The sequence below is a fragment of the Mobula hypostoma genome, chromosome 3 (genome assembly GCF_963921235.1).
Source record: "Mobula hypostoma chromosome 3, sMobHyp1.1, whole genome shotgun sequence".
Taxonomy (NCBI): domain Eukaryota; kingdom Metazoa; phylum Chordata; class Chondrichthyes; order Myliobatiformes; family Myliobatidae; genus Mobula; species Mobula hypostoma.
The window spans coordinates 184,411,723-184,439,434 of record NC_086099.1 but is presented as its reverse complement, the minus strand read 5'-3'; the positions used below and the strand labels follow the sequence as shown (position 1 = coordinate 184,439,434).

Genomic DNA, 27,712 nt, shown 5'->3' with positions numbered 1-27,712 from the left:
AAGTGTGGTGCTGTGATCGAAGAGAGTTACATTCAGCAGGTCAGTCACTGTCACATTCTCTCGCTGTGCTAATTATAAATGTACTTCCACAAGAACGTCAGACCAACCAGCAATGCATGTAATATATCACCATTCAGCAGCTCCCATACACGCAATAAATTCAAAAGCAGGATGACACCTTGAACTTTTCCTGCCTGTATTAATATTGCTATCGATTTTTTCTCGATTTGACTCAGCAATCAACAGTGAATAAAGTTTTTAAAATAAAAATAATCACTGTATATCAGCCAGGTTTTGATTAGTAATGAATCCACACAAACCTTCCACTTCAAACCCAAGTCACCACATTTATTGGTGTCACAGAGTTTCAGAGTGCCGCAAGTATGAGTTTATATTTTCATAATATAGAATACAAAAGCTGCTTTATGGCCACTGAAATCGGGCTTTAGGAAAGATCATTGAAAATCCACAGCCTTGCCAACCCCTCGCATAATTTAGAATTCATTTCTGTGAAATATGCAATGTTTTTGGTCTGTAAGAGGCTTCGGAGTACTAACCGCTACTAAAACAAGATAATGCACCGAAATGCAATCGAAACATGTTCATCAAAGAGATCCTACTGTTCCAGCAAAATTATTAACAAAATCAACTGAAATTGATCAAAGAATTTGGATGGAGACTTGGGCCATAATTTAATGCTTAGTACAAAATATTTTAGTAAAATTAGTAGAGACTTCCTGGTTTAAAACCAACAAAAACTTCGGGGGAAAAAAGACCACCCACAATATTTCTTAAAGAGTTGGTTGGTAGTTTTCAACTCTTTCCAGCAATGCATCAGAATATCCAGGCGAGTAGTATCTGCAGAAATCAATAAAGGAACATGTGGTTAATACAATTGTGGATCAACCTGGTGAAACTACTGCAGTATAATGAAAACAATTCCTTCTGTAACCTGCCCCAGCTCTCTGCCAACCCGGGTTTTACATATTCTAGGTTTTCTTCACCCAATCAAGTGTGCTGGTTTCAGGTGTCTCGGCCCAAACCACTGGAATTTACTCCCTAAATGTTTGACCAAGACATTGGTGATCTCTAAACTCTCCTTCTGTTATTTAAATGGTGTTCAATGATGCGTTATACCTTGAAGTGTTTAACTGCATTAAATATACCATTTCAATGCCAAACAAAATTGAAACATAACAATAAAAAGTAAGATGAAGCAGTTAAGTAATTGATCATATAAATAAATGTATAAAGCAGATTACTAAAACACAGCAGGAAACAGACTGGCAACATAACACTTTGAAATAATATACAGCAGAGCCAAAGGATACAAGATCCTGTGGTTCATTCTTTTCACAGTGAGGTCCCAAATTTAGATATGTTATATGCTGAATGCTCAATATGAGGGTAGAGGACAAATTTATTAATCAAGACACAGACCTGAAGACAGGAATGTTTCACTGGCCTTAATAGAAGAATTATTTAACAGTGAAATAATTACTGTACACACATGCAGGTACTGAATATGGCAGACATGAAAATGTAACCAGACACACAATCAATATAATAAAAACACAGACAACTCTTAATCACTGTAAATTAGTTTCCAAGAAAGATACAGATCTTTAAACATCAAGGGTATGGTACATGTTAATCAGGGACCATGCTCAGACAAACAATCATACATGGGAATCAGAATAGAATTTGAAGTGAATGAATTACCTGTATTGGCATCAACATATTCCAGGTTATTATGCTGAATTTTCAGTACCACACTCAGAAAGGGGGAGGGGGGGCTTTTGGATATAACTATGTGCAATTTTAAACTCTATTTGCACCTCTCAAAAAGAAGTGAAGTAATCCATACCTCAATGTGTCATACTATACCTGTGACAAGCAATGTACTACAAAAAGGGTCTGAACACCTACTTTTAACATTCAGTAGCATTGTCTTTAGTGAGATTTCCAATATCAACATTTTGGATAACACCATTGACAACAAACTTCCCTGGATCAGCCACATAAATTCTGTAGCCACAAGAAAATCAGAGCAACACACACAAAATGCTGGAGGAACTCAGCAGGCCAGGTAGCATCTATGGAGAAAAGTACAGTCAACATTTTGGGCTGAAGCCCTTTGGCAGAAAATCAGAGACTGGGCATGTAAAACAGAGTCAAAACAATCACCTTAAGCCCTCAGGTATTGCCAAAGATAAGCGAGGAAAAGATTCCATGGCAAGTGACACCATAACACCAACAGAACGATGGAAGACTCTCCACTGACCTATATGAACACAGGGCCAATTTTACACCAGATTCCTCAACATAATCCAGTACAAAGCATTAAGTTTGAATGGCATCTAATCCATCTTCCATCTGGATCAAAGGCTACTCTGATAGCCGTTCTATGTCCAAAATCTACCAACACGAATAACAAGTGCACAGAGCACTACTACTGAGCCTGCTTCTCCAGGCTACATACCTGTCTGACCTGGAAATACAGTCATACTATAGAGAAACATGTCCTTCGGACTATCACGTCTAGACTTTCTTCACAGTAGTTTAATTATCAGTTTGCTTAATAAACTTCGGAGAGAGTTTGATATAATTTGAGCTGCCAACTTTCACTTCCTCCAACTCAGCCCCACAACTCCTGTTGACACTATCACTTCGTAAACACAAAATAATCTGCAGATGCACCTCATACACTGTCTAGGTAGTCTCCAGCCCCTTGGTATGAACATAGAATTCTCCAACTTCCAGTAATTCCCTCCCCCTCCCTGCCTCTATCCCTATGTCACTCTGCCCCCTCCCCCAGCTGCCTATCACCTCCGTCATGGTTCCGCCTCCTTCTACTACCCATTGTGCTTTCCCCTATTCCTTCTTCACCTTTCCTGCCTATCACCTCCCTGCTTCCCCTCCCCCACCCCTTTATCTTTCCCCTTACTGGTTTTTCACCTGGAACCTACCAGCCTTCTCCTTCCCACCCTCCCCCTACCTTCTTTATAGGGCCTCTGCCCCTTCCCTCTACAGTCCTGATGAAGGGTTCCGGCCCAAAACGTTGACTTGATCGTTTCCACGGATGCTGACCAACCTGCTGAGTTCCTCCAGCGTGTTGCGAGTGATGCTATCACTCACAAATTATGCAGCACTCTTGTCCTTCAATTCCCTTTTTAATAAAACATTGGGAGCACAGCAGTAACTGCTCAACACCTGCTTTGAAGGCATTACTTGATATAAGATAGAAGTCATATTGTATGTGAGCCTTACAGTGGTAGTTCATCCCTGCCTGAAGGACATAAAATGTGATGAGTTTTTACAATAATTCATCAGCTTTTATTGTAACTTTTCTCATGCTACCAAAGTAGAGATTTTTAAAAAATTAATTTCACAATTTGCTAAAATAAGAATTGGTCTCACAACCAATGATCTTCCAGTCTATACCCACCATTGTACCTTGCAATCCCCTCCCAAGGTTCAGTGTCAGAACATAGAACTCAGAAATCTACAGCACAATACAGGCTGTTTGGCTCACAATTTTCTGCTGACCATGTAACCAACTCTAGAAACTGTCTAGAATTTCCCAACTGCATAGCCTTCTATTTTTCTAAGCTCCATGTACCTAAGAGTCTCTTAAAAGACCCTATTGTTTCCGCCTCTTCCATGCACCCACTACTCTGTGTGAAAAACCTATCTCTGACATCCCCTTTGTACCTACTTCCACGCACCTTAAAACTATGTCCTCTCGTGTTAGCCACTTCAGCACTGGGAAAAGGCCTCTGGCTATCCATACCATTAATGCCTCTCATCATCTTATACACTTCTATCAGGTCACCTCTCATCTTCCATCGCTCCAAGGAGAAAAAGCCAAGTTCACTCAACCTATTCTTATGGCATGCTCCCAATCCAAGCAACATCCTTGTAAATATTCTCTGCACTCTATCTATAGTATTCACATCCTTCTTGTAGTAAGGTGACCAGAACAGAACACAGTTCTTCAAGTCGGGTCTAACTAAGGTCTTATATCGCTTTAATATTACCTCACAACTCTTGAACTCAGTCCCACGGTTGATGAAGCCCATCACACCATACACCTTCTTTACCTGCACAGCAGCTCTGAATGTCCTATGGACACGGACCGCAAGATCTCGCTGATCCTCCACACTGCCAACAGTCTTACCATTAATATTATATTCTGTCTTTAAATTTGACCTACCAAAATGAACCACTTCTCACTTTCTGCGTTGAACTCCATCTGCTACTTCTCAGCCCAGTTCTACATCCTATCGATGTCCTGTTGTAACCTCTGGCAATCCTTCAGACTATCCACAACACCTCCAGTTTTTGTGTCATCAGCAAACTTACTAACCCACCCTTCTACTTCTTCATCCAGGTCATCCATAAAAATCACAAAGAGGAGGGGTCCCAGAACAGGTCCCTGTGGAACACCATTCCTCCACGCAGAATACAAACCACCTACAACCACACTTTGCCTTCTGTGGGCAAGCCAATTCTGGATCCACACAGGAAGGACTCCTTGGATCCCATGCCTCCTTACCTTCTAAATGAGCCTTACATGGGAAACCTTATCAAATGCCTTACTGAAATTCATATACACTACATCTGCTGCTCTATCTTCATCAACGTGTTTTGATGCTGTTGTGAATGTGTGTATAGTATTTCCATTGGAGACAGGAATTCAGTTCTGCTAAGACCCATCAAAATCCAACAGCTTTCTAAAATCAGATTTAAAATTAATCAAAGTTGAAAATAATATACCAATTAAACAAATTTGATGAGTGAAATTTTAAGGAGAATAAGTTCTTTGTTACCTGACAATTTCTTCTGGATAACAGTTGTTAATACCATTAATATACTCCTGCATAATTGAACCGGGTTCAGCTTTAATTTCTTGAATCTTCTTCAGTCCACCGCTCGTGACAAATAGACGACGGGCTTTAGTGTCATGTGGTAGTACCTATTAGGCAGATTGGCAATAAAAAAAAGAACAGATTATTTAATTTGTTAGATTATGCACAGGTTATAAACATGAGAGGTTTTGCATACACTGGAAATCTTTAACACACACAAAATGCTGCAGGAACTCAGTAAGTCAGAGAGCACCTATGGAGAGGAATAAACTATCTATGCTTATGAAAAACAACAGGAATTCTGCAGATGCTGGAAATTCAAGCAACACACATCAAAGTTGCTGGTGAACGCAGCAGGCCAGGCAGCATCTGTAGGAAGAGGTGCAGTCGACGTTTCAGGCCGAGACCCTTCGTCAGGACTAACTGAAGGAAGAGTGAGTAAGGGATTTGAAAGCTGGAGGGGGAGGGAGAGATCCAAAATGATAGGAGAAGACAGGAGGGGGAGGGATGGAGCCAAGAGCTGGACAGGTGATAGGCAAAAGGGGATACGAGAGGATCATGGGACAGGAGGTCCGGGAAGAAAGACAAGGGGTGGGGGACCCAGAGGATGGGCAAGAGGTATATTCAGAGGGACAGAGGGAGAAAAAGGAGAGTGAGAGAAAGAATGTGTGCATAAAAATGAGTAACAGATGGGGTACGAGGGGGAGGTGGGGCCTTAGCGGAAGTTAGAGAAGTCGATGTTCATGCCATCAGGTTGGAGGCTACTCAGACGGAATATAAGGTGTTGTTCCTCCAACCTGAGTGTGGCTTCATCTTTACAGTAGAGGAGGCCGTGGATAGACATGTCAGAATGGGAATGGGATGTGGAATTAAAATGTGTGGCCACTGGGAGATCCTGCTTTCTCTGGCAGACAGAGCGTAGATGTTCAGCAAAGCGGTCTCCCAGTCTGCGTCGGGTCTCGCCAATATATAAAAGGCCACATTGGGAGCACCGGACGCAATATATCACCCCAGTCGACTCACAGGTGAAGTGATGCCTCACCTGGAAGGACTGTTTGGGGCCCTGAATGGTGGTAAGGGAGGAAGGGTAAGGGCATGTGTAGCACTAGCACATCTTTCCCTCCCCCCCTCTCTCTGCATTCCGCAGGGATCGCTCCCTACACAACTCCCTTGTCCATTCGCCCCCCCCATCCCTCCCCACTGATCTCCCTCCTGGCACTTATCCGTGTAAGCGGAACAAGTGCTACCCATGCCCTTACACTTCCTCCCTTACCACCATTCAGGGCCACAGACAGTACTTCCAGGTGAGGCGACACTTCACCTGTGAGTCGACTGGGGTGATATACTGCGTCCGGTGCTCCCGATGTGGCCTTTTATATATTGGCGCGACCCGACGCAGACTGGGAGACCGCTTTGCTGAACATCTACGCTCTGTCCGCCAGAGAAAGCAGGATCTCCCAGTGGCCACACATTTTAATTCCACATCCCATTCCCATTCTGACATGTCTATCCACGGCCTCCTCTACTGTAAAGATGAAGCCACACTCAGGTTGGAGGAACAACACCTTATATTCCGTCTGGGTAGCCTCCAACCTGATGGTATGAACATCGACTTCTCTAACTTCCGCTAAGGCCCCACCTCCCCCTCGTACCCCATCTGTTACTCATTTTTATGCACACATTCTTTCTCTCACTCACCTTTTTCTCCCTCTGTCCCTCTGAATATACCTCTTGCCCATCCTCTGGGTCACCCCCCCCCGTCTTTCTTCCTGGACCTCCTGTCCCATGATCCTCTCGTATCCCTTTTTGCCTATCACCTGTCCAGCTCTCGGCTCTATCCCTCCCCCTCCTGTCTTCTCCTATCATTTTGGATCTCCCCCTCCCCCTCCAACTTTAAAATCCCTTACTCACTCTTCCTTCAGTTAGTCCTGACGAAGGGTCTCGGCCTGAAACGTCGACTGCACCTCTTCCTACAGATGCTGCTTGGCCTGCTGCGTTCACCAGCAACTTTGATGTATGTATCTATGCTTATGGATAGGTTCTAGTTTTATTTGAGTTTACTATTAGAGTAAAATAAACAATATTTCTAATTTATATTTTACATACACTGCTGGTGACAATCAATCTCCATGCATTAGATTAAACCCCAATTGTGGCCTCGTATTCAGTCTAAACCCTCCGTTCTGGCCACACATCTTGCATGCATTCTAGACCTCTGGCCCACCCTCCAAAATAATGAGTCAGGTACTGAACTATCAGGATTTCTGTACAATCAGATGCTAGATTACTTACGAGGGGTGATTGATAAGTTTGTGGCCTAAGGTAGAAGGAGTCAATTTTAGAAAACCTAGCACATTTATTTTTCAACATAGTCCCCTCCTACATGTACACACTTAGTCCAGCGGTCATGGAGCATACGGATCCCTTCTTTGTAGAAGTGGTCCACAGCAGGGGTGATTGATAAGATCATGGCCTAAGGTAGAAGGAGATGAGTTATTAACTTCAAACTTTCTGCATTTTCACTCAAAGAGTTGACCTGCACGTGCATATAACGAGAGCTGTATAACTCATCTCCTTCTATCTAAGACCATGAACTTATCAATCACCCCTGCTGTGGACCACCTGGAGGTCCAAGACACTCCTGTTACATGGATGTGCAGGTCAACTCTTTTGAGTGAAAATGCAGAAAGCTTGAAGTTAATAACCCATCTCCTTCTACCTTAGGCCATGAACTTATCAATCACCCATGCTGTGATCCACTTCTGGAGGTCCAAGGCGCCGACTTCTACAAAGAAGGGATCCTCCACGACCGCTGGACTAAGTGTGTAAATGTAGGAAAAATAAATGTGCTAGGTTTTCTAAAATTGACTCCTTCTACCTTAGGCCACAAACTTATCGATCACCCCTCGTATTTTAGGGTGCAGCACGGAAGAGGCTTTTTGAGCTGCACTGCTCAGTAAACTTTGACAACCCCAATTTAACCATAACCTAATGACAAGACAACTTACAATGACCAGTTAACCTACCTGGTACATCTTCGGACTGTGGGAGGAAACCAGAGGACCAGGAGAAAACTCATGCATTCCATGGGGAGGACTTACAGAGGCTCCTTACAGAGAACTCTGAACTCCAAAAACCCAAGCTGTAATAGCATTGTGGTAACTGCTATGCTACTGTGGCATCCCAAGATTAGAATTATTGTATATTCCATAACAAATTAAACATTTCAATTTTTTAAGATTACATAGATCACATTAAGGAAGATTTCCTTATACAGCGAAAATCATGTTTTCTGACTTTCTGATTCAAGCTAAATAATTTTGTAGTGTTACGTACCCCGTAACTGGGTTGCCAAACCAGCAGAAATGGACCACTAGTTGGAGTCTAGATTACTGGAAACTAATAAAGTTTTATTAAAGAAATAAGTAATACAATACTCTAATCGTAAGGATATAAATGCAACAGGTTAGCAATGATAAAACACACATGTACACAGAACTAGGGTAATAGGAATCAGCCAAGCTCTATCGCAGTCTAGGGGTAAAATGATCAGTCTCAAGTGATGCAGAGTTCAGTTCAGCTTAGTACAGTTCGCAGTAATCGCTGTTGTGCTGTGAGAGAGAGAGAGAGAGAGAGAGAGAGAGAGAGAGAGAGATATGCAAATTTTGATTCAAGCAGACCTTTGATGTTCTTCACAGTTGGCTTTGGGCGGACCCTTTTATGTCTTCTGTCCCGCTGTGGTCACTGACTGTGACCTCTCCGTTCCGGATACGACCGTTCTTCCGCGGTGAACCCGGCACCCAGGCAAGGGCGGACACACACAACAGGTTCCCACCGATCGTACCTTTTCACCCTGTGAGTCTATGGTCGGTTCCCTCGAACCAGACCTCCAAACTCTCACCAACTTGTGGAGGCACACTGCTCTTCCAGGGTCTCGTTATCTCGTGATCTCGTGGTGTGTGCCGTGCCTTAGTGAACCTGTTCTTTTTATCCCTCTGCTGGGGTATCACATGTCCATCAAACTTCAAATAGTTCAGGTTCAAAGCAGCCGGTCCGTCTATATTCTGAATTGTGTTTCTTTTCCGTTATCTTTCTCTCTCCTCTCTCATTAACATTTTGAACATTTCTCCATTGTCTCCCTTATCTCTCTCATTAGCATCAATCATCTGATAACTTGGTTTGTCGTTACAGTAGATCGTACTCCATAAATCCCCAGGATCATTTTAGTTTCTATTAGTGATCTTCCAAATCATAGATTGGCGCTTTCTTTTCAGGTTGTTAGATTCCTTTCTCCTGTTTAACAATGACTGAAATAATCTTGGTAATAAACCAGATTAGGAGAATACAGTACTGGGAACTGTATGGTCATTCACTTTAGTAGGAATAAAGGCATAAACTATTTCTTAATGGGGAGAAAATTCAGAAATCAGAGTGCAAGGGGACTTGGGAGTCCTCGTGAACGACTCAACTTGCAGTTTGGGTCGGTGGTAATGAAGGCAAATGCAATATAATTGCAAGAGGACTAGAATATCAAAGCAAGGATGTAATGCCAGGATTTTACAGCACTGGCCAGACTGCACTTGAAGCATTGTGAACAGTTTTGGACCCCTTATCTACGAAAGGATGTGCTGGCATTGGAGTGGGTCTGGAGGAGGTTCAGAAGAATAATCCCTGGAATGGAAGTGTTAATGTATGAGGAACATTTGGGCCCATACTCACTGGCGTTTAGAGGACAGGGGGGTGAGGGGCAGGATCTCACTGAAACCTATCGAATACTGAAAAGCTTAGATAGCGTGAACTTGGACAGGATGTTTCCAATAGTGGGGAAGTCTAGACAAGAGGGCACAGCCTCAGAACACAAGGATGCCCCTTTAGGGCAGAGGAATTTCTTTAGTCAGAGGGTAGTGAATCTGTGGAATTAATTGCTACAAATGGCTGTGGAAGCCAAGTCATTGGATATATTTAAAGCAGTGGTTGATAAGTTCCTGATTAGTAAGGGTGTCAAAGGTTATGGGGAGAAGGCAGGAGAATAGGGTTGAAAGGGATAATAAATCAGTCATGTTTGAATAGCGGAGAGTGATCAATGAACTGAATGGCCTAATTCTGCTCCTATATCTTATGGAAAAAACCTTAAGAAAACTGTCAAAATACATTTAATATGTGTTAATCAATAAAGACTTCTCCACTTACTCAAGGCTGAAAACTGGACCAGTTCCTGTTTGCCTTTATTATGGTGAGTGACGCATTCAATCAATTCTAAATATTATTATAGGGAAGTAAGATTACATAATGAGCAAGAAAAAGATGCACAGTCCTACAATGCACAGTGGGAATGGCACAGTCACATCTGGAACTGCAATGCGGCCTCTTAGAAACATGGACTCATCACTATTAATTAAATTATTGGTATGACTCTGATTCCTCAGGGTAAGAGCATGAATAAGTAATTGTAGCCTAGGTCAATCAGTATTCTTACTGAACATGTACTTTTATGGTCACTTCCACAGCTGGTGAATGACTCCATATCCACAGTTACCTTCATAGTGTTTTACTTGTTCAGGTGTAACAAGTATCATTCGAAATACCATCATTTAACTTACGTCCCTAACAATGCCAGAGGAAGCAGATGCCATCAATCCTATTGGAGGTTCTGCAGTTATACATGGGTCAGACAGGCCATGAACAACAAAGTTCTTCCTTGAAGTAAGATAGAAGACTGAAAGGGTTCTTATAGCAATCTGAGAAGTTTGTGGTTATTGTTGCTCAGGTCAATATTATTTCCAAATTAATCATTTAAATTCCTCCATCACACTTAAAACAGAGAACATTACAGCACAGTATAGGCCCTTCAGCCTATGATGTTGAGCCAACTATTTACTATAAGATCAATCTAACCCTTTCCTCCTACATAGCCCCCTCCATTTTTCTATCATCCATGTGTCTAAGAGTTTCTTAAATGCCCCCTAAGGTATCCACTCTACCGCCACTCCTGGCAGCACATACCAAGTACCCACCACTCTGTGCAAAAAAAAATTACCTCTGATATTCCTCCCCCCCCACCTTTGCTTTTCTCCAGTCACCTTACAATGATGCCCCCTTGTACTAGCCATTTCTGCCCTGAGAAAAAGTCTCTGGCTATCCACTATATATATGCCTCTTATCATCTTGTACACCTCTATCAAGTCACCTGTCATTCTCCTTTGCTCCAAGGAGAAAAGCCCAGCTCTCTCAACATAAGACATGCTCTCTAGTCCGGACAACATCCTGATAAATATCCTCTGCAGCCTCTCTAAATCTAAACCAGAACTAAACACAGTATTCCAATGCCAGTCTAATCAGGGTTTTATAGAGCTGCAACATTACCTCACGGCTCTTGAACTCAATCCTTTGACAAAAATAGGCCAACATACTATACGCCTTCTTAACAACCCTATCAACTTGCGCTGCAACCTTGGATGTGAATTCCAACATCCTCTGTTCCTCTGCACTATTAAGAATCCTGCCGTCAACCCTGTATTCTGCCTTCAAATTCGGCCTTCCAAAGTGAATCATTTCACACTTTTCTGTGTTGAACATATGCTACTTCTGAGCTCACCTTTGCACTTAGCAATATCCCATTGCAACCTATAACAACTTCCACCTTATCCACAACTCCACCAACCTTTGTGTCAGTCATCTGCAAACTTACTAACCTACCCTTCCACTTCCTAATCCACATCACTTATAAAAATCGCACAGAGCAGGGGTCTCAGAACAGGTCTCTGCCCCTCACAAAGCCATGCTGACTAACCCTAATCAGACTCTGGTACTCCAAATGCTTATAATTGTAGTCTCCAAGAACCTTCTCCAATAATTTGCGCAAACTGAAGTAACATCTAGGGTTACCCCTACTCCCTTTCTTGAACAAAGGAATAACATTTACCACCCTCCAATCATCTGGTACTTACTCCTGTGGCCAATGAAGTTTCAAAAATAATTGCCAAAGGTGCAGCAATCTCTTCCCTCACTTCCCATAGTACCCTGGAATACATCCCATCCAACCCAGTGCCTTAAATATCCTAATATTTTTCTCAAAAGTTACAGCGCACCCTCTTTCTTAATGTCAACATGTTCTAGCATATCAGCCTATTTCACCTTGTCCTCAAAAACGTTAAGGTCCCTCTCACTGGTGAATACTGAAACAAAGCATTCATTAAGGACCTAGCTTACCTCCCAGACTCCAGGCACGTTTCCACTACTATCCCTGATCAGTACTACCCTCACTCTACCCATCTTCCTGCTCTTCACATATATGTAGAATATCTTGGAATCTTCCTTAATCTTACTTGCCATGTCCTTCTCATGCCCCTTCTTGCTCTCTTAAGTCCATTCTTCCACTCATTCCAGGCTACCTGTCTGAGCCTTGCTTCCAAAACCATTAAGTAAGATTCTTTCTTCCTCTTGACTAGATATTCCACATCCTTTGTCAACCATGGCTCCTGCACCCTACCATTTGTTCCAGCCTCAAAGGGATAAACTTATCCAGAACCCCATGTAATTATTCCCTGAACAGCCTCCAGATGCCTGTTGTGCATTACCCCAAGGACACCTGTTCCCAATGTATTCTCCCAAGTTCCTACCTAATAGTATCATAATTCACCCTCCTACAACGAAATACTTTCCCATACCATCTACTCCTATCCCTGTCCAAGGCTATGGTAAAGGTCAGGGAGGTGTGGTTACCATTTCTGAAGCTTGGAAGGTGGGGTATGAAGGGTTATGGTCCAGGTGCAACTTCATAGAACTGGGGAGATTAATAGCTTGACATGGACTAGATGGGCCAGACCACCTGTTTCCTGTGCTACAGTGTTTTATGACTCTAGTTTCCCTTTACATACAATATAAATTGAAAATGCTGGTAATAGTGTTAAGTTTGGGCAGCACTTATGTACAGAGGCAAAAATAGGTAGAGGTAATACAACAGTGTGATAAATCAACAAGTCTGGAATGGTTTGAGATGAACAGGTTTCAGAGTGAAGGGAGGAGGAAGGAAGAGAAGGGTATGCTGGAAGGCTGTAACAATTTAATGTAAAGTATAAGAGCGAAAAATAAAATAAGTGAACAATATTTGACAGGAGATATAAAGGGATGATGCCAAATAAAGATCTGAATTATCATGGGAAATGCTATAGATACTGGAAATTTGAAATTAAAACTTATAAAAAATGAGAGATTCTGCAGATGCTGGAGGAACTCAGCAAGTCAGGCAGCATCTACGGAAATGAATAAACAGTCGATGTTTCGGGCTGAGGCCTTTTTTTCAGGATTGAAAAGGAAAGGGGAAGATGCCAGAAAAAAAACAGTGGGGAAGGGGAAGGAGGCTAGCTGGAAAGTGATAGGTGAAGCCAGGTTGGTGGGAAAGGTGAAGGGCTGGAGAAGGAAGAATCTGATAGGAGAGCAGAGTGGACCCTGGAAAATCTATTGAATCCTGGACAACAAATGAAGAACAGGTTCACTGGATCATCTACAATTGCACACATATAGCTATATAGGACCCCGGTCAGACCCCACTTGGGAGTACTGCACTCAGTTCTGGTCATGTCACTACAGGAAGGACGTGGAAACTATAAAAAGGGTGCAGAGGAGATTTACAAGGATGGTGCCTGGATTGGGGAGCATGCCTTATGAATAGGTTGGGTGAATTCGGTCTTTTCTCCATGGAGCAGCAGAGGATGAGAGTGACCTGATAGAGGTGTATAAGATGATGAGAGGCATTGATCGTGTGGATAGTCAGAGGCTTTTTCCCAGGGCTGAAATGGCTAACACGAGAGGGCACAGTTTTAAGGTGCTTGGAAGTAGGTACAGAGAAGATGTCAGGCATAAGTTTTGTTTACGCAGAGAGTGGTGTGTGTGTGGATTGGGCTGCGGACAACAGTGGTGCAGGCAGATATGATAGGGTCTTTTAAGAGACTCCTGAATAGGTACATGGAGCTTAGAAAAATAGAGGGCTATGGGTAACCCCAGGTAATTTCTAAAGTACATGTTCGGCACAGCATTGTGGGCCAAAGGACCTGTATTGTGCTGGAGGTTTTCAATGTATCTATGTTCTAAAGCTGTTGCATGAAGAAACTGAGGTATTAGCAGAAATAAAGGGGTGAACCAGGCTTATAGAAAGCTACCTTCAGAATGCTGGAAGCAAAGGAAGTTGGAGAGGATAGGAAAATTTGCTGTTGGTGAAGGATTTCCTTCTTTGTTTTTGTCAGAACTGCAACTGATTCTGCTAGAAGTACTATCCAAAAGTAATTTCTGACAAATAACCAGTTTCTTTGGATCTGATTTGGACTTATTTGTGGACCGAACTGGACCCACTGTGCCTGTTTTCTTTATTGCAAGAATAGCATATAAAAGTAGTTTTGTACATGTTTTAAAGTATTTATGCCCTCCTCCTGTATAAGTTTAGCTCATTAAAAAATTTGGCTAGACTTATGATGTTGTAGTTGGCACTTTATCCATAGTACTTTATATGTGATGACATTGTCAACTTGTGTAGCACCCAGTAATCACTAATGAACAAAATATAAGACAGTCGACCTTTCACATGTGCACCATTATTTAATAAGATTAAGGCTGAAGTTCCACTATTTCCTTAATTAACCATTTTACTTAATTAATCCTATAATACTTCGATTCCCTTAGCATCTAAAACTCTATTAAACTCTGCTTTTAATATACTCAGTGACCAAGATTTCACAGCTACCTGGATCATGAAATCCAAATGTTCCTTATCCTTTGAGTGAAGAAATCCCATCTCATCTGTGCTCTGAATGGTTGACCCCTTATCTTAATATTATACCTCTGGTTTTGGATATTCTAACCAGTAGGCACATCAACTCCACAACTAGCCTATCATGTCCCTTAAGAGTACTCAGTTTTAGAAATTTCGAATAATCTAATCCCATTCTGTTTAATTCTCCTCATATGAAAAACCCTTGGAACTAGTCTGGTCTGCACTCCCTCTGTTGTAAATGCAGTCTTCTTTGGTAAAGAAAACGACACCTACACAAAATTTTTCAGATGCAGACTCACAAGGTATCTATATAATTGGAATAAAATATCTCTACTCCTACACTTAATCTCTTTTCCAATAAAGCCTACTATCCTGTATGCTTTCCACGTTTCTTGTTCTTCTCACATGCTAACTTTCCATGATGTGTGTATAAGACTATTCAGGTGTTTCTGAACAGCAGCACCTTTTAATATCTCACCACTTAAAAGTACTCCAGGTTCCTATTTTCCTATTCAAAGTGTACAGCCTCACATTGTCCACTCTACTCCATTTACCATGTCCTTGCCCATTCACTTCAGCCTTTATTTTTAACTCCCAATAAATCATGCAGCCAATCATATTAAAAATAATGGAAATAACAGGATATTGTTTTATACTTGATAAATTCTATGTATCACACTCCTGCTCCTGACCCTTTCTCTTTGATATATTAAAAATTTCATTACCAAAAGCCCTGAGCATAGATTAAAACAACTGTGCACTGATACCATTAGCTCATGGAAGCATCAATCCATGGTCCCAGTATTGCAGTGCCTGGCTAGTTGTGGTACAGGGTCAATTTGGCATTTATGTGTCTTTGTTCCCTCCTTGCTTCTCTTTCCCCATTTCCCACTCCACTTTTTCCACAGCCTGTGGTTGCTATGGAGTAAATTCCACTAATTTACTCACTTGACTCAGTGTGCAAATGGAGTGGCAGCTGAATGTTTTGAACACTTCTTAAAAGGGAGAGATTTGAAATAATCATTAAGGACGTCTAATTTTATGATACTTTGGTTACAGGTGATTTGACATTAGGAAACAAATGGCCATTTAGTGCATTAAAATGAGTGAATTCAATTTTGAGGCTTCTATGTCTTAATAGAACTTAAAAGCCAGAGCAGCATCTTCCATTAGCACCATATTAGCCATCAGTTGGGTATTTGGAAGAAATTCAACAAATACATTGAGCAGTGAATGAAGCTTTTAATAAAAACTTTTTTAAAAGATTAGCTTTATTCATCACATCTACATTGAAATATTGAAACATAGTGAAATGCGTAGTTCCATGTCAACAACCAACATATCCCGCAAGTGTCACCATGCTTCTGGTGCTATCACAGTATGCCCACAACTAGCTAAGCCTAACGATGTGTCTTTGGAAATAATACTTGCTGAGGTCATAAGACCATAAGACAAGGGAACAGAATTAGGCCATTCAGCCCATCGAGTCTGCTCCGTCATTCCATCATAGCTGATCCTGGATCCCACTCAACCTCATACACCTGCCTTCTTGCCACATACTTTGATGCCCCGACTGATCAGGAAACAATCAACTTCTGCCTTAAATATATGCACAGACTTGGCCTCCATTGTCATCTATGGCAGAGCATTCCACAGATTTACTACTCCTGACTAAAAAAATTCCTCTTACATCCGTTCTAAAGGATTGTCCCTCAATTTTGAGGCTGTGCCCTCTAATTCAGGATATCCCCTCCATAGGAAACATCCTCTCTACATACACCCTATCATTGTGTAGGACAAGTCCGTGCCTATATTTAAGGCGGAAGTTGACTGTTTCATGATCGGTCGGGGCATCAAAGGAAATTACCATCAACAGATCACTTGCAATACCTGAGGAAACAATACACTGGACTGTTGTTACATGACCACCAAGAATGCCTACCGTGCTATTCCATGCCCTCACTCTGGGAAGTCTGATCATCCGGCTGTACTTCTACTCCCTTAATATAGGCAGAGACTGAAGATTGCAGCACCAGTGGTAAGGACCAAGAAGGTATGGACAAAGGAAGCTCAGGAGCGCTTACAGGACTGCTTTGAATTGGTGGACTGGACCGTATTTAGGGATTTATCTTCGGACCTGGATGAGTATGCTACAGTTGTTACTGAATTCATTAAAACCTCTGTGGATGAGTGTATGCTTACAAAGAATTACTGTACGTTCCCAAACCAAAAGCTGTGGATGAACCAGGAGGTACATCATCTGCTGAAAGCTAGATCTGTGGCATTCAAGTCTGGTGACTCAGGTTTGTACCAGAAAACCAGGTATGATTTACGGAGGGCTTTTTCAAAGGCAAAGAGAAAATTTCAAACGAGGTTGGAGGCGACATCGGATGTACGACACATCTGGCAAGGTTTGCAAGACATTACTTCCTACAAAGCGAAACCCAGTAGCATGAATGGCAGCGATGCTTCACTACCAGATGAACTCAATGCCTTCTATGCTCGCTTTGAAAGGGAGAATATAACTACAGCTGTGAAGATCCCATCTACACCCGATGACCCTGTGAGCTCTGTCTCAGAAGCCGACATTAGGCTGTCTTTAAAGAGGGTGAACCCTCGCAAGGTGGAAGGTCCTGATGGAGTACCTGGTAAGGCTCTGAAAATCTGTGCCGACCATCTGGCGGGAGTATTCAAAGGATATTTTCAATCTACCACTGTTACGGGCAGAGGTTCCACTTGCTTCAAAAAGGCAACAATTATACCAGTGCCTAAGAAGAATAATTTGAGCTGCCTTAATGACTATCACCCGGTAGCACTCACATCTACAGTGATGAAATGCTTTGAGATTGGTCATGACTAGACTGAACTCCTGCCTCAACAAGGACCCATTGCAATTTGCCTATCGCCACAATAGGTCAACAGCAGATGCAGTCTCAATGGCTCTTCGCATGTCCTTAGACCACCTGGTTAACATAACAAACACCTATGTCAGGTTGCTGTTCGTCGACTACAGCTCAGCATTTAATACCACCATTCCCACAACCCTGATGGAGAAGCTGCAGAACACAGAAACATAGAAAATAGGTGCAGGAGTAGGCCATTTGGCCCTTCGAGCCTGCACCGCCATTCAGTATGATCATGGCTGATCATCCAACTCAGAACCCTGTACCTGCCTTCTCTCCATACCCCCTGATCCCTTTAGCCACAAGGGCCATATCTAACTCCCTCTTAAATATAGCCAATGAACTGGCCTCAACTGTTTCCTGTGGCAGAGCATTCCACAGATTCACCACTCTCTGTGTGAAGAAGTTTTTCCTCATCTTGGTCCTAAAAGGCTTCCCCTTTATCCTCAAACTGTGACCCCTCGTTCTGGACTTCCCCAAATTCAGGAACAATCTTCCTGCATCTAGCCTGTCCAATCCCTTTAGGATTTTATACATTTCAATAAGATCCCCACTCAATCTTCTAAATTCCAACGAGTATAAGCCTAGTCGATCCAGTCTTTCGTCATATGAAAGTCCTGCCATCCCAGGAATCAATCTGGTGAACCTTCTTTGTACTCCCTCTATGGCAAGAATGTCCTTCCTCAGATTAGGGGACCAAAACTGCACACAATACTCCAGGTGTGGTCTCACCAAGGCCTTGTACAACTGCAGTAGTACCTCCCTGCCCCTGTACTCGAATCCTCTTGCTATGAATGCCAGCATACCATTCGCCTTTTTCACTGCCTGCTGTACCTGCATGCCCACTTTCAATGACTGGTGTATAATGACACCCAGGTCTCGTTGCACTTCCCCTTTTCCTAATTGGCCACCATTCAGATAATAATCTGTTTTCCTGTTTTTGCCACCAAAGTGGATAAACTCACATTTATCTACATTAAATTGCATCTGCCATGAATCTGCCCACTCACCTAACCTATCTTAGCATTCTCCTCACAGCTAACACCGCCGCCCAGCTTCGTGTCATCTGCAAACTTGGAGATGCTGCATTTAATTCCCTCATCTAAGTCATTAATAAATATTGTAAACAACTGGGGTCCCAGCACTGAGCCTTGTGGTACCCCACTAGTCACTGCCTGCCATTCTGAAAAGGTCCCATTTATTCCCACTCTTTGCTTCCTGTCTGCCAACCAATTCTCTATCCACATCAATACCATACCCCCAATACCGTGTGCTTTAAGCTTGCACACTAATCTCCTGTATGGGACCTTGTCAAAAGCCTTTTGAAAATCCAAATATACCACATCCACTGGATCTCCCCTATCCACTCTACTAGTTACATCCTCAAAAAATTCTATGAGATTCATCAGACATGATTTTCCTTTCACAAATCCATACTGACTTTGTCCGATGATTTCACTGCTTTCCAAATGTGCTGTTATCACATCTTTGATAACTGACTCTAGCAGTTTCCCCACCACCGATGTTAGGCTAACCGGTCTATAATTCCCCAGTTTCTCTTTCCCTCCTTTTTTAAAAAGCAGGGTTCCATTAGCCACCCTCCAATCCTCAGGAACTAGTCTAGAATCTAAAGAGTTTTGAAAAATTATCACTAATGCATCCACTATTTCTTGGGCTACCTCCCTAAGCACTCTGGGATGCAGATCATCTGGCCCTGGGGATTTATCTGCCTCTAATCCCTTCAATTTACCTAACACCACTTCCCTAATGACATGTATTTCCCTCAGTTCCTCCATTTCACGACACCCTCTGTCCCCTACCATTTCCGGAAGATTATTTATGTCCTCCTTAGTGAAGACAGAACCAAAGTAGTTATTCAATTGGTCAGCCATGTCCTTGTTCCCCATAATCAATTCACCTGTTTCTGTCTGTAAGGGACCTACATTTGTCTTAACCAATCTTTTCCTTTTCACATATCTGTAAAAGCTTTTACAGTCAGTTTTTATGTTCCCTGCCAGTTTTCTCTCATAATCTTTTTTCCCGTTCCTAATTAAGCCCTTTGTCCTCCTCTGCTGGACTCTGAATTCCTCCCATTCCTCAGGTGAGCTGCTTTTTCTGGCTAATTTGAATGTTTCTTCTTTGGAATTGATACTATCCCTAACTTCCCTTGTCAGCCACGGGTGCACTACCTTCCCTGATTTATTCTTTTGCCAAACTGGGATGAACAATTGTTGTAGTTCATCCATGTGATCTTTAAATGCTTCCCATTGCATATCCACCGTCAACCCTTGAAGTATCATTTGCCAGTCTATCTTAGCTAACCTGCGCCTCTGTACCTCCCCCTGCAATTGGATCTTTGACTTCCTAACTGGAAGACCACGATCTGTGCATATTGGTGATAACATATCCTCCTCACTGATGATCAACACTGGTGCACCTCCGGGTGTGTGCTTAGCCCACTGCTCTACTCTCTATATACACATGACTGTGTGGCTAGGCATAGCTCAAATACCATCTATAAATTTGTTGATGATACAACCATTGTTGGTAGAATCTCAGATGGAGATGAGAGGATGTACAGGAGTGAGATATGCCAACTAATGGAGTGGTGCCGCAGCAACAACCTGGCACTCAACATCGTAAGACGAAAGAGCTGATTGGGCTTCAGGAAGGGTAAGATGAAGGAACATACAGTATAACAATCCTTATAGAAGTATCAGAAGTGGAAAGAGAGACTGAAGATGTCCTTGAACACTCCAGCTAGTTGGTTAACACAGGTTTTCTGTGCCCTGCCAGATACACCGTCTTGAAAGATGTGCTGATGTCAGCCTTTGAACCAGGGTCGGCAAATGCTGTGGGGATTTGCACACCTGTAGCTTTATTCTCCCTTTCAACACATGCATAAAGTGTGTTCAACTCATTAGGGAGTGAAGTACCACAGCTATTTATGATGTTAGGTTTCGCCTTATAGGAAGTAATGGCTTGCAAACCCTGCCATAGCTGGTATCTCCGATCCTAACTCTAACTTCATCCAAAGATGCTTCTTCACTCTTAAGACAGCCTTCTGTAGCTCATTCCTGGACTTTTGACAAACTTCTATAGATGTACAGTGGCGAGTGTCCTCTCTGGTTGCATTAAGGTCTGGTAATAGAAACATGGTAATGAAAACACCAATGCTCATGGACAGAAAAGTCTACAAAAAGAATACAGACCAGCCCATCACAGGAAAAGCCTTGCTCACCACCAAGCATATCTACAAGAAGTGCTGCCACAAGAAAGCAGCATCCATTATCAAGGACACCCCGACCCCCACACCATCCAGGCTGTGCTCTCTTCTCACTGCTACCATCAGGAAGGAGTTACAGGGGCCTTAGACCCAACACCACCAGGTTCAGGAACAGTAATTACCCTTCAAGCATCAGGCTCCTGAACCAGTATGGATAACTTCACTCAGCACAACACTGAACTGATTCCACAAACTACGGACTCACTTTCAACGACTCTACAGCTCATGTTCTCAATATTATTTATTAATTCTTTCTTTATTATCATTATTATTATTGTTTTTTATTGTATTTGCACAGTTTGCCTTCTTTTGCAGATTGGTTGTTTGTCACTGTGTTGTTTTATCATTGATTTTATTGTATCTACTATGAATGCTGACCAGAAAATTAATCTCAGGGTAGTATATAGTGACACGTATGTATTTGATAAGAAATTTATGTTGAAGTTTGAATTTTGTAGAGTACTGGATCACCGGTCTTAAATGCCATTGATCTAGCCCTCAGCAGACTGCAAATCTCACACTTCATCCTGGCTTCTAGTTTGGGTAGTCCAGTATATTCTCAAAGGCACCATTCATCCATGCAGGTCTTGGTGAAGTATATTCATTCATATTTTGGTATAATTGAAGTATATTCATTCAGATCCAAAGCTGAATCCCTGAATATGGTCCAGTACACTGATTCAAAACAGTCCCGTCATCTGGGAGGGGTTGTTGGAGTGGCTTGAGTAACTGCAGTGCAGCTACTGTTCAGCAGTGGTACAGAGAACGAAAGTTTAGAGTGATTGATGGGGTGCTAATCACATTAGCTCCTTTGTTCTGAATGGCATTGTTGAAGTTGCACTCATTCAGGAAGGTGAAATGTTTACCATCACACTCTGGACTTGTGCCTTTGCAGAACAGTTTTGGGATATCAGGAGGTGAGTCATTTGCTGCAAGAAACCTAGTTTCTGAGCTGTTTTTATAGCCATGGTATTTTGTGACTGCTCCAGGTGCATTTCTGATTAATGGTGACCAGCAGGATGTTGATGGCGGAGTCCCAGTAATAATAATGTCATTTAATAACAAGGGTAGTGATTAAGAAGTGATCTTAAAGATACATATTTAATCATAAAGGGGATAGAGAGGGTGAATGCACTCACCTTTTTTCCCAAGGTTGGCATGAACTAGAGGGCACAGGTTTAAGGTGGAAGGGGAAAGATTTAACAGAAACATGAAGGGCAACTTCCTTTTGTAATGAAGGGTGGTATACATGTAAAACCAGCTGCTGGAGGAAGTCAGGTACAATGAAAGTTGGACAGGTGCATGGATAGGAAACGTTTAAAAGGTTATAGGCCAAATGCTGACACATGGGACTAGTTTGGACGGGCATCTGGGTCAACATGAACCAGTTGTGCCAAAGGGCCTGTTTCGATGCTATAGGACTCAATGACTCTACTGTCCTACAGATGCCTGTACGATTTTAGTAGAACAGCTTGGCTAGAGATGTAGCTTTTCTGGAGCACAAATTTTCAGTGCTGAAGTCGGGATGTTAACTGGCCCCATAACCTATGCAGTAACCAATTCTCAGTAGTTTTGTGATATCATGGGGAGGGAATCACATCGGCTGAAAAGGTAGGGATATCAGAAATTCAGAATGAATGCTCCGTTTGGCACTTCTGGCTGAATTTGATTGCGAATGCTTCAGGTTCATTTTTGAAGCTCGCATGATTAAGGATGTGGATATTCCTGTAGTCTCCTCCTCCTTTTAGTTGTTTAATTGTCTATCACCATTCACATCTAAATGTAGTAAGACTGCAAAACTTCCAAATTACTCATTATTTGTGAGATTGTTAAACCTATTACATACTGATGGCATCTGTGTAATCCTGTGTAGCAAGTTTTATTTGGCTGCTTCTTCAGTCCTCATAGAGCAGGGCTAAACCTTTGGCTTAACAGTATTGGTGGAGTGAGGGAAATGGCAGGCCAATAAATAATGTTGTGGTGGTATAGATTTCTGATGCTTGCTGATACACACTGTGTCTAATGGATATCTAGATTTGAACTCCCAGGTGTGTTCCCAGTCAATCCCATTTCAAATTATCCTAATACACAACACAATACTAGTGTGTTGATTGAGGGCAGATGCATCTGTCAGAGGTAGACTGATGAAGATGAGGTCTTGCAAGTTTATCCACCATGTTGGTGCACTCATTCAGGACTGATGCCTCCAAGCTTCCCTTGATGATGTTCAGTGGAGACACCAGCCATTAAGTGATAATCAGGTTTGCATGCCCAAGTTTGATTCAATGCCATGGAATAGCATAGTAAATTGGATTGCTGTTGCCATACTTATTGAGGTACAGTGAAAATATTTGTCCTACATACCGTTTGTACAGATCAATTCATCACAAGTGTGCTGAGGCAGTACAAGGTAAAACAATAAAAGAATGCAGAGGAAAGTGTAACAGTTACAGGGGAAATGCAGAGAAGGTAGACAATAAAGTGTAAGGGATTGTGACATCAAGAGTCCATCTTTATGCAGCAGAGAACTTTTCCATCGTCTCATAACAGTGGAACATAAGCTGCCTTTGAACTCGGTGCTACAGTATATGCTTTCAGGCTTTTGATTAGCATCTGCAGATGACTACAAGGCCATTTCTTCTCACTCACATACAATAGCAGCACCACCTCTTTCAGGCTTTCCTACTTATGGGATGTGACATACCCAGGGAATGTAATGTAAAAGCTTGGCACAGTGTAAAGTACCACGCTGAAAGCACAACTATCTCAAGTATTCCCAGGTGTTTATGAAGATCGTGTGAGGTTTAATTCTGTGCCATGTCAGAATTCAGTGCCCAGTTTGACACAGGTGATCTATCCATTTGTCCCTCTTTTCTAGCAGCAATAATACAAGTGGGTGGCTTACTGAGCTAATTATGAGCCAACCACACAGTGTAAGTCTGAAGTCAGATATAAACCAAATCAAGTAAGGAAAGTGGATTACATTAACTAAAGGGCATCAAAGAGCCAGATGGGTCCTACTATGAGTTGTTGTTGTTGTTCGAAGCTTTTAACCAAATATACATTCCACAACTGCTGTTTGAACACAGCGATTTGAACCTGGGTAATATAACTGCAGCTTCACTATTGCACCATCATTCTCCCTAACTTTTGATTTTCTATGTACACCATGCATAATACTAACTTGCTGTAGCTGTTATGTTTGCCTGCATTTCCTGTCAGCTTTTCCAAGTACAAGTCCCTACGTTCAGATTTTTCATGGAAACTGCCCACACAAGTTTGTCACTTTGTTATTACACCTTTCTGCCACTGGAGGAGCAGCCATACCAGAGCAGCAGGAGGAAATTACAAAATGTTCTGTTACAAAATTCATTCCTAACTCAAGTTGTGATACAGGAATTTATAATTCATATATAAAAGCAATTTATATGTTCATGATAAAAGCAGTTGCAATGTTTAAAATAGGGAGTAAAATAAACTTAAGTGCCCTTCACCAACTATTAGAGCTATTTAATCTTACTTTGTCTAAAGACTGTAGTTACTGAATCACTGAAAACATGCTGCAATTTGCTCTTTTCAACGAGATTTTAAACAAATTCCATCTGTCTCTCAGGTACTCATTAAGTGATAACCTTAACCAGCGACACTCACACTCATAAAATAAGTAAAACAGTCAATTAAAATAAAATGTCTTACCACTATTGTAAAAGCAGAGAAATTCTCTATGGTGTCTGATATTATTTATTCCTCAAACAACATTTTCAAAAAAAATCTCGGGCTGTCTTTTGCTGTAGTGATACCTTTGTTTTGTGAGAACTGTCACCCACATTGTCCTATATTACAGTGGTGACAGCACTTCAAATGTAGTTTACAGGTACACCTGAGATCATGAGTTTATGAGTTACTTTGATTTTATAACTGGGTGTTTTCCAATGGCCCTGTTATTTTATTTATCAAACTAATGAAGACTATAACTCTGAGAACATCAAAAAATGCAACAATTGATACAAAATAATGGCTGAGCTGATTGGTGGCTTACATGCAGTGTTTTTCTTACCTTACTGTACTGCCCAACTACATGCTTAAGTACATTGGGAGGTGCATCATGCAGTAGAGGATCAAGAGCTGGCAGATATGTGCATTTCTGCAGGATGTTCTTCAGTGCCTTTTTAGCCTAGTGGAAACAGCAATAAAGTTATCAAGAATCTATTGAAAATAATTGGCATTTGCAATTCAGTGTGTTCTACATTCTCAGAATTAGAACATCAGACTTCCTCAGTGCTTTCTGTTGGTATTGCTATAGATTTCTGAAATGAGTACACAGTCAGATAACATAGTTAAATCCAGCGAGTGGATTTAACAAGATGTTTTCACTCACAGAACAGCTACTCGCTGGATGTTTTTTCGTTTTTGGCACCATTCTTTGTAAATCCCAGAGTCTGTTGTGTGTAAAAATCCCAGGAGATCAGAAGTTTCTGAGATACTCAAATCAACCTGGGTGGCACCTAATTAATTAGCTTGTTTATTTCGGCTTTTTTCTTAAAGAGGTGCCGGACGCGCTCCGGTGAGCTCCAGCTAGCACTGCACCACTACATATATCACATATAATATTAGAAAAATTAACAAAAACTTAGAGGAAGACAATAATATCATAGCACAAGCTGTCCCTGTGTTAAGAACATGTGACTTATGGGAGCCCCTACATACAAATGAGCTCCCATAATATCATTAAACTCAAAAGTTCAATGTATGTACAAGCATTTATTAACAAATGACAGAACTACATTCCCCTCTCTCGCTCTCTTCACTTTTAATAATTATTCTTTCTTTCAATCTTATGTGCTTTTGATACCATTCATTACAATACTGTAGAAGTATGGTTACCATATTGAGTGACTTTTGTATATTTTCTGTTTTGTGGACAAAAGTGACTTGTTGATACCTTTAAAATGAGAATCTGTTCTTTACCTGGGGACAGCTGGTATGTAATCTTGCTCTAAAAGTAATGTTTTCTGAACAATTTACAGTTTTGGGTGTTATTGATAATTATTTCGGAAGATATTCAGCAATGCCTGTTACACACTGCCATATCAATGAAGAAAACAGTTTTGATTCCATCTCAGGTCACAAAGAATTTTTTGAAATATTCCAGATTTTACACTGTTCGTAAGTTTCTTCCATCTTAAAAATATAAAGTGCATTGCAGACACTATAATTGTACAAAGGCATTAAATAAAAACTTGTAAATTACTGTGAGCAAATTTATCAAATAAATCTTAGTGTTTCGTTTGAGTGGCAACAAATAACTTAACCTAGTCATAAAGCTAGATATAAATGCAAAACAACACACACAAAATGCTGGAGGAACTCAGCAGGTCATGCAGCATCTATGGAAATGAATAAACAGCCAACGTTTCAGGCCAAGACCTTTCCTCAGGACTGAAAGGGAAGGGGGAGATGCCAGAATAAAAAGGGGGTGGGAGAGGAAAGAGGCTAGCTGGAAGGTGATAGGTGAACCCAAATGTGTGGGAAAGCTGAAGGGCTAGAGAATAAGGAAACTGTAATAGGAAGAGAGTGGACCATAGAAGAAAAGGATAGAGGAAGGAACCCAGGGGAAAGTGATTGGCAGCTGAGAAGAGGTAAAAGGCTAGAGTGGGAAATAGAAAAAGAGGAGAAGGGGAGGCAGAACGGAAAAAAATTACCGGAAGGAGAAATTGACATTCATGCCATCAAGCTGGAGGCTACCCAGATGAGTACAAGGTGTCGCTCCTCCAGTGATGGTGGCCTCATGTCAGAATGGGAATGAGAATCGGAATTAAAATGTTTTGCTACCGGGAAGTTCCGCTTTTAGTGGATGGAGTGTAGGTACTCGACAAAGCAGACTATGCTGTGGCATATAGTGGTCAGTAACTGGAGTTGAAATTTTGTAACACATGGAATTTCACTTTTTCTTCCATCAAAGGCATGACTTCAAATTTTTAATGTTTATTCAACTAGTAAATCATTTTGAAGAATTTAGCTAAATATTTTCTTGATGTTAGCTTTTGTTTTAATTCACAAATATATATCATACTGCTTCAAGAGTCAAACTGCTATCAAGTTTTTATTGAATTAATGTCCACTAACGATATGAAGTCCATTAGTTTTCAGATTTTGGTGTAAAGAAATAAGAATTAAGATATTAACTGTGAAAATTAAAGAACTGCAGACAATTTTGCAGTGACATGCTTCAATCACCTTCTTTCAATTAGCTTATAATGTCGTTATCTTGACTGGGAAATGGGAAAGTAACATTGTGCAGGTACCTTTTTATTATAATGAACTACTGCCTGTGCAGGCCAATAAAGTGAAGGCAGTTTCTTCAAAGTATCTGCACTTTCAGTTTGATGTGCATTCATTGGTTGTCAAATGCACAAAAGCTATCTGGGCAATCATGTAGCTGCCCTTTCATCCTGTCAGCATGAAGACATTTAGGAAAATCAACTAATGGCAGTACTAGTCTTCAATTGATTTTTAGCCATAAATCAATGGGAATTTTCTGCTTGCTGTTCTGAAATGGATTAAATGCAAGAGTTAGACAGCACCTGTTGTATTTGCAAGCAGCTGCACTATGCTCATTTTAAATGTTTTCAGTTATCATGCACTCTTATATCTAATTTAAAATAAATAACAACAGTTTAATCCTTATTAGTTGCTATAAGTACACAGTATTATATTTTAATAACAGTCATATTCCAGGTAAGATACTAATAAAAAACATTATAACTACAGTAACATATTTTTTACTGCCATTGAAATAATTAGAAAGATGTCAAGAGGAAACAGGCTGGGCTCTGCACACAATATTTACACAACTGGTGGATCCCGTTGAATAGCACAATAAGTG

The 27,712-nt window shown here is 41.4% G+C and overlaps 1 protein-coding gene across 2 annotated transcripts in view; it reads right to left on the bottom strand.

The window, feature by feature from the left end:
- Positions 1 to 343: 343 nt before the first annotated feature.
- spag6 (sperm associated antigen 6) overlaps positions 344 to 27,712 on the bottom strand; it is a 137,909-nt gene continuing 110,540 nt past the window's right edge. For both annotated transcript variants that reach the window (XM_063042394.1, XM_063042393.1), the window contains exons 9-11: positions 24,884 to 25,000; positions 4,833 to 4,978; positions 344 to 858 (exon numbers count right to left, since the gene is read on the bottom strand). In XM_063042394.1, coding sequence (XP_062898464.1) covers positions 792 to 858; positions 4,833 to 4,978; positions 24,884 to 25,000 — 330 coding nt within the window. In that variant the 3' untranslated portion in view covers positions 344 to 791. The remainder of the gene's footprint in view (positions 859 to 4,832; positions 4,979 to 24,883; positions 25,001 to 27,712) is intronic.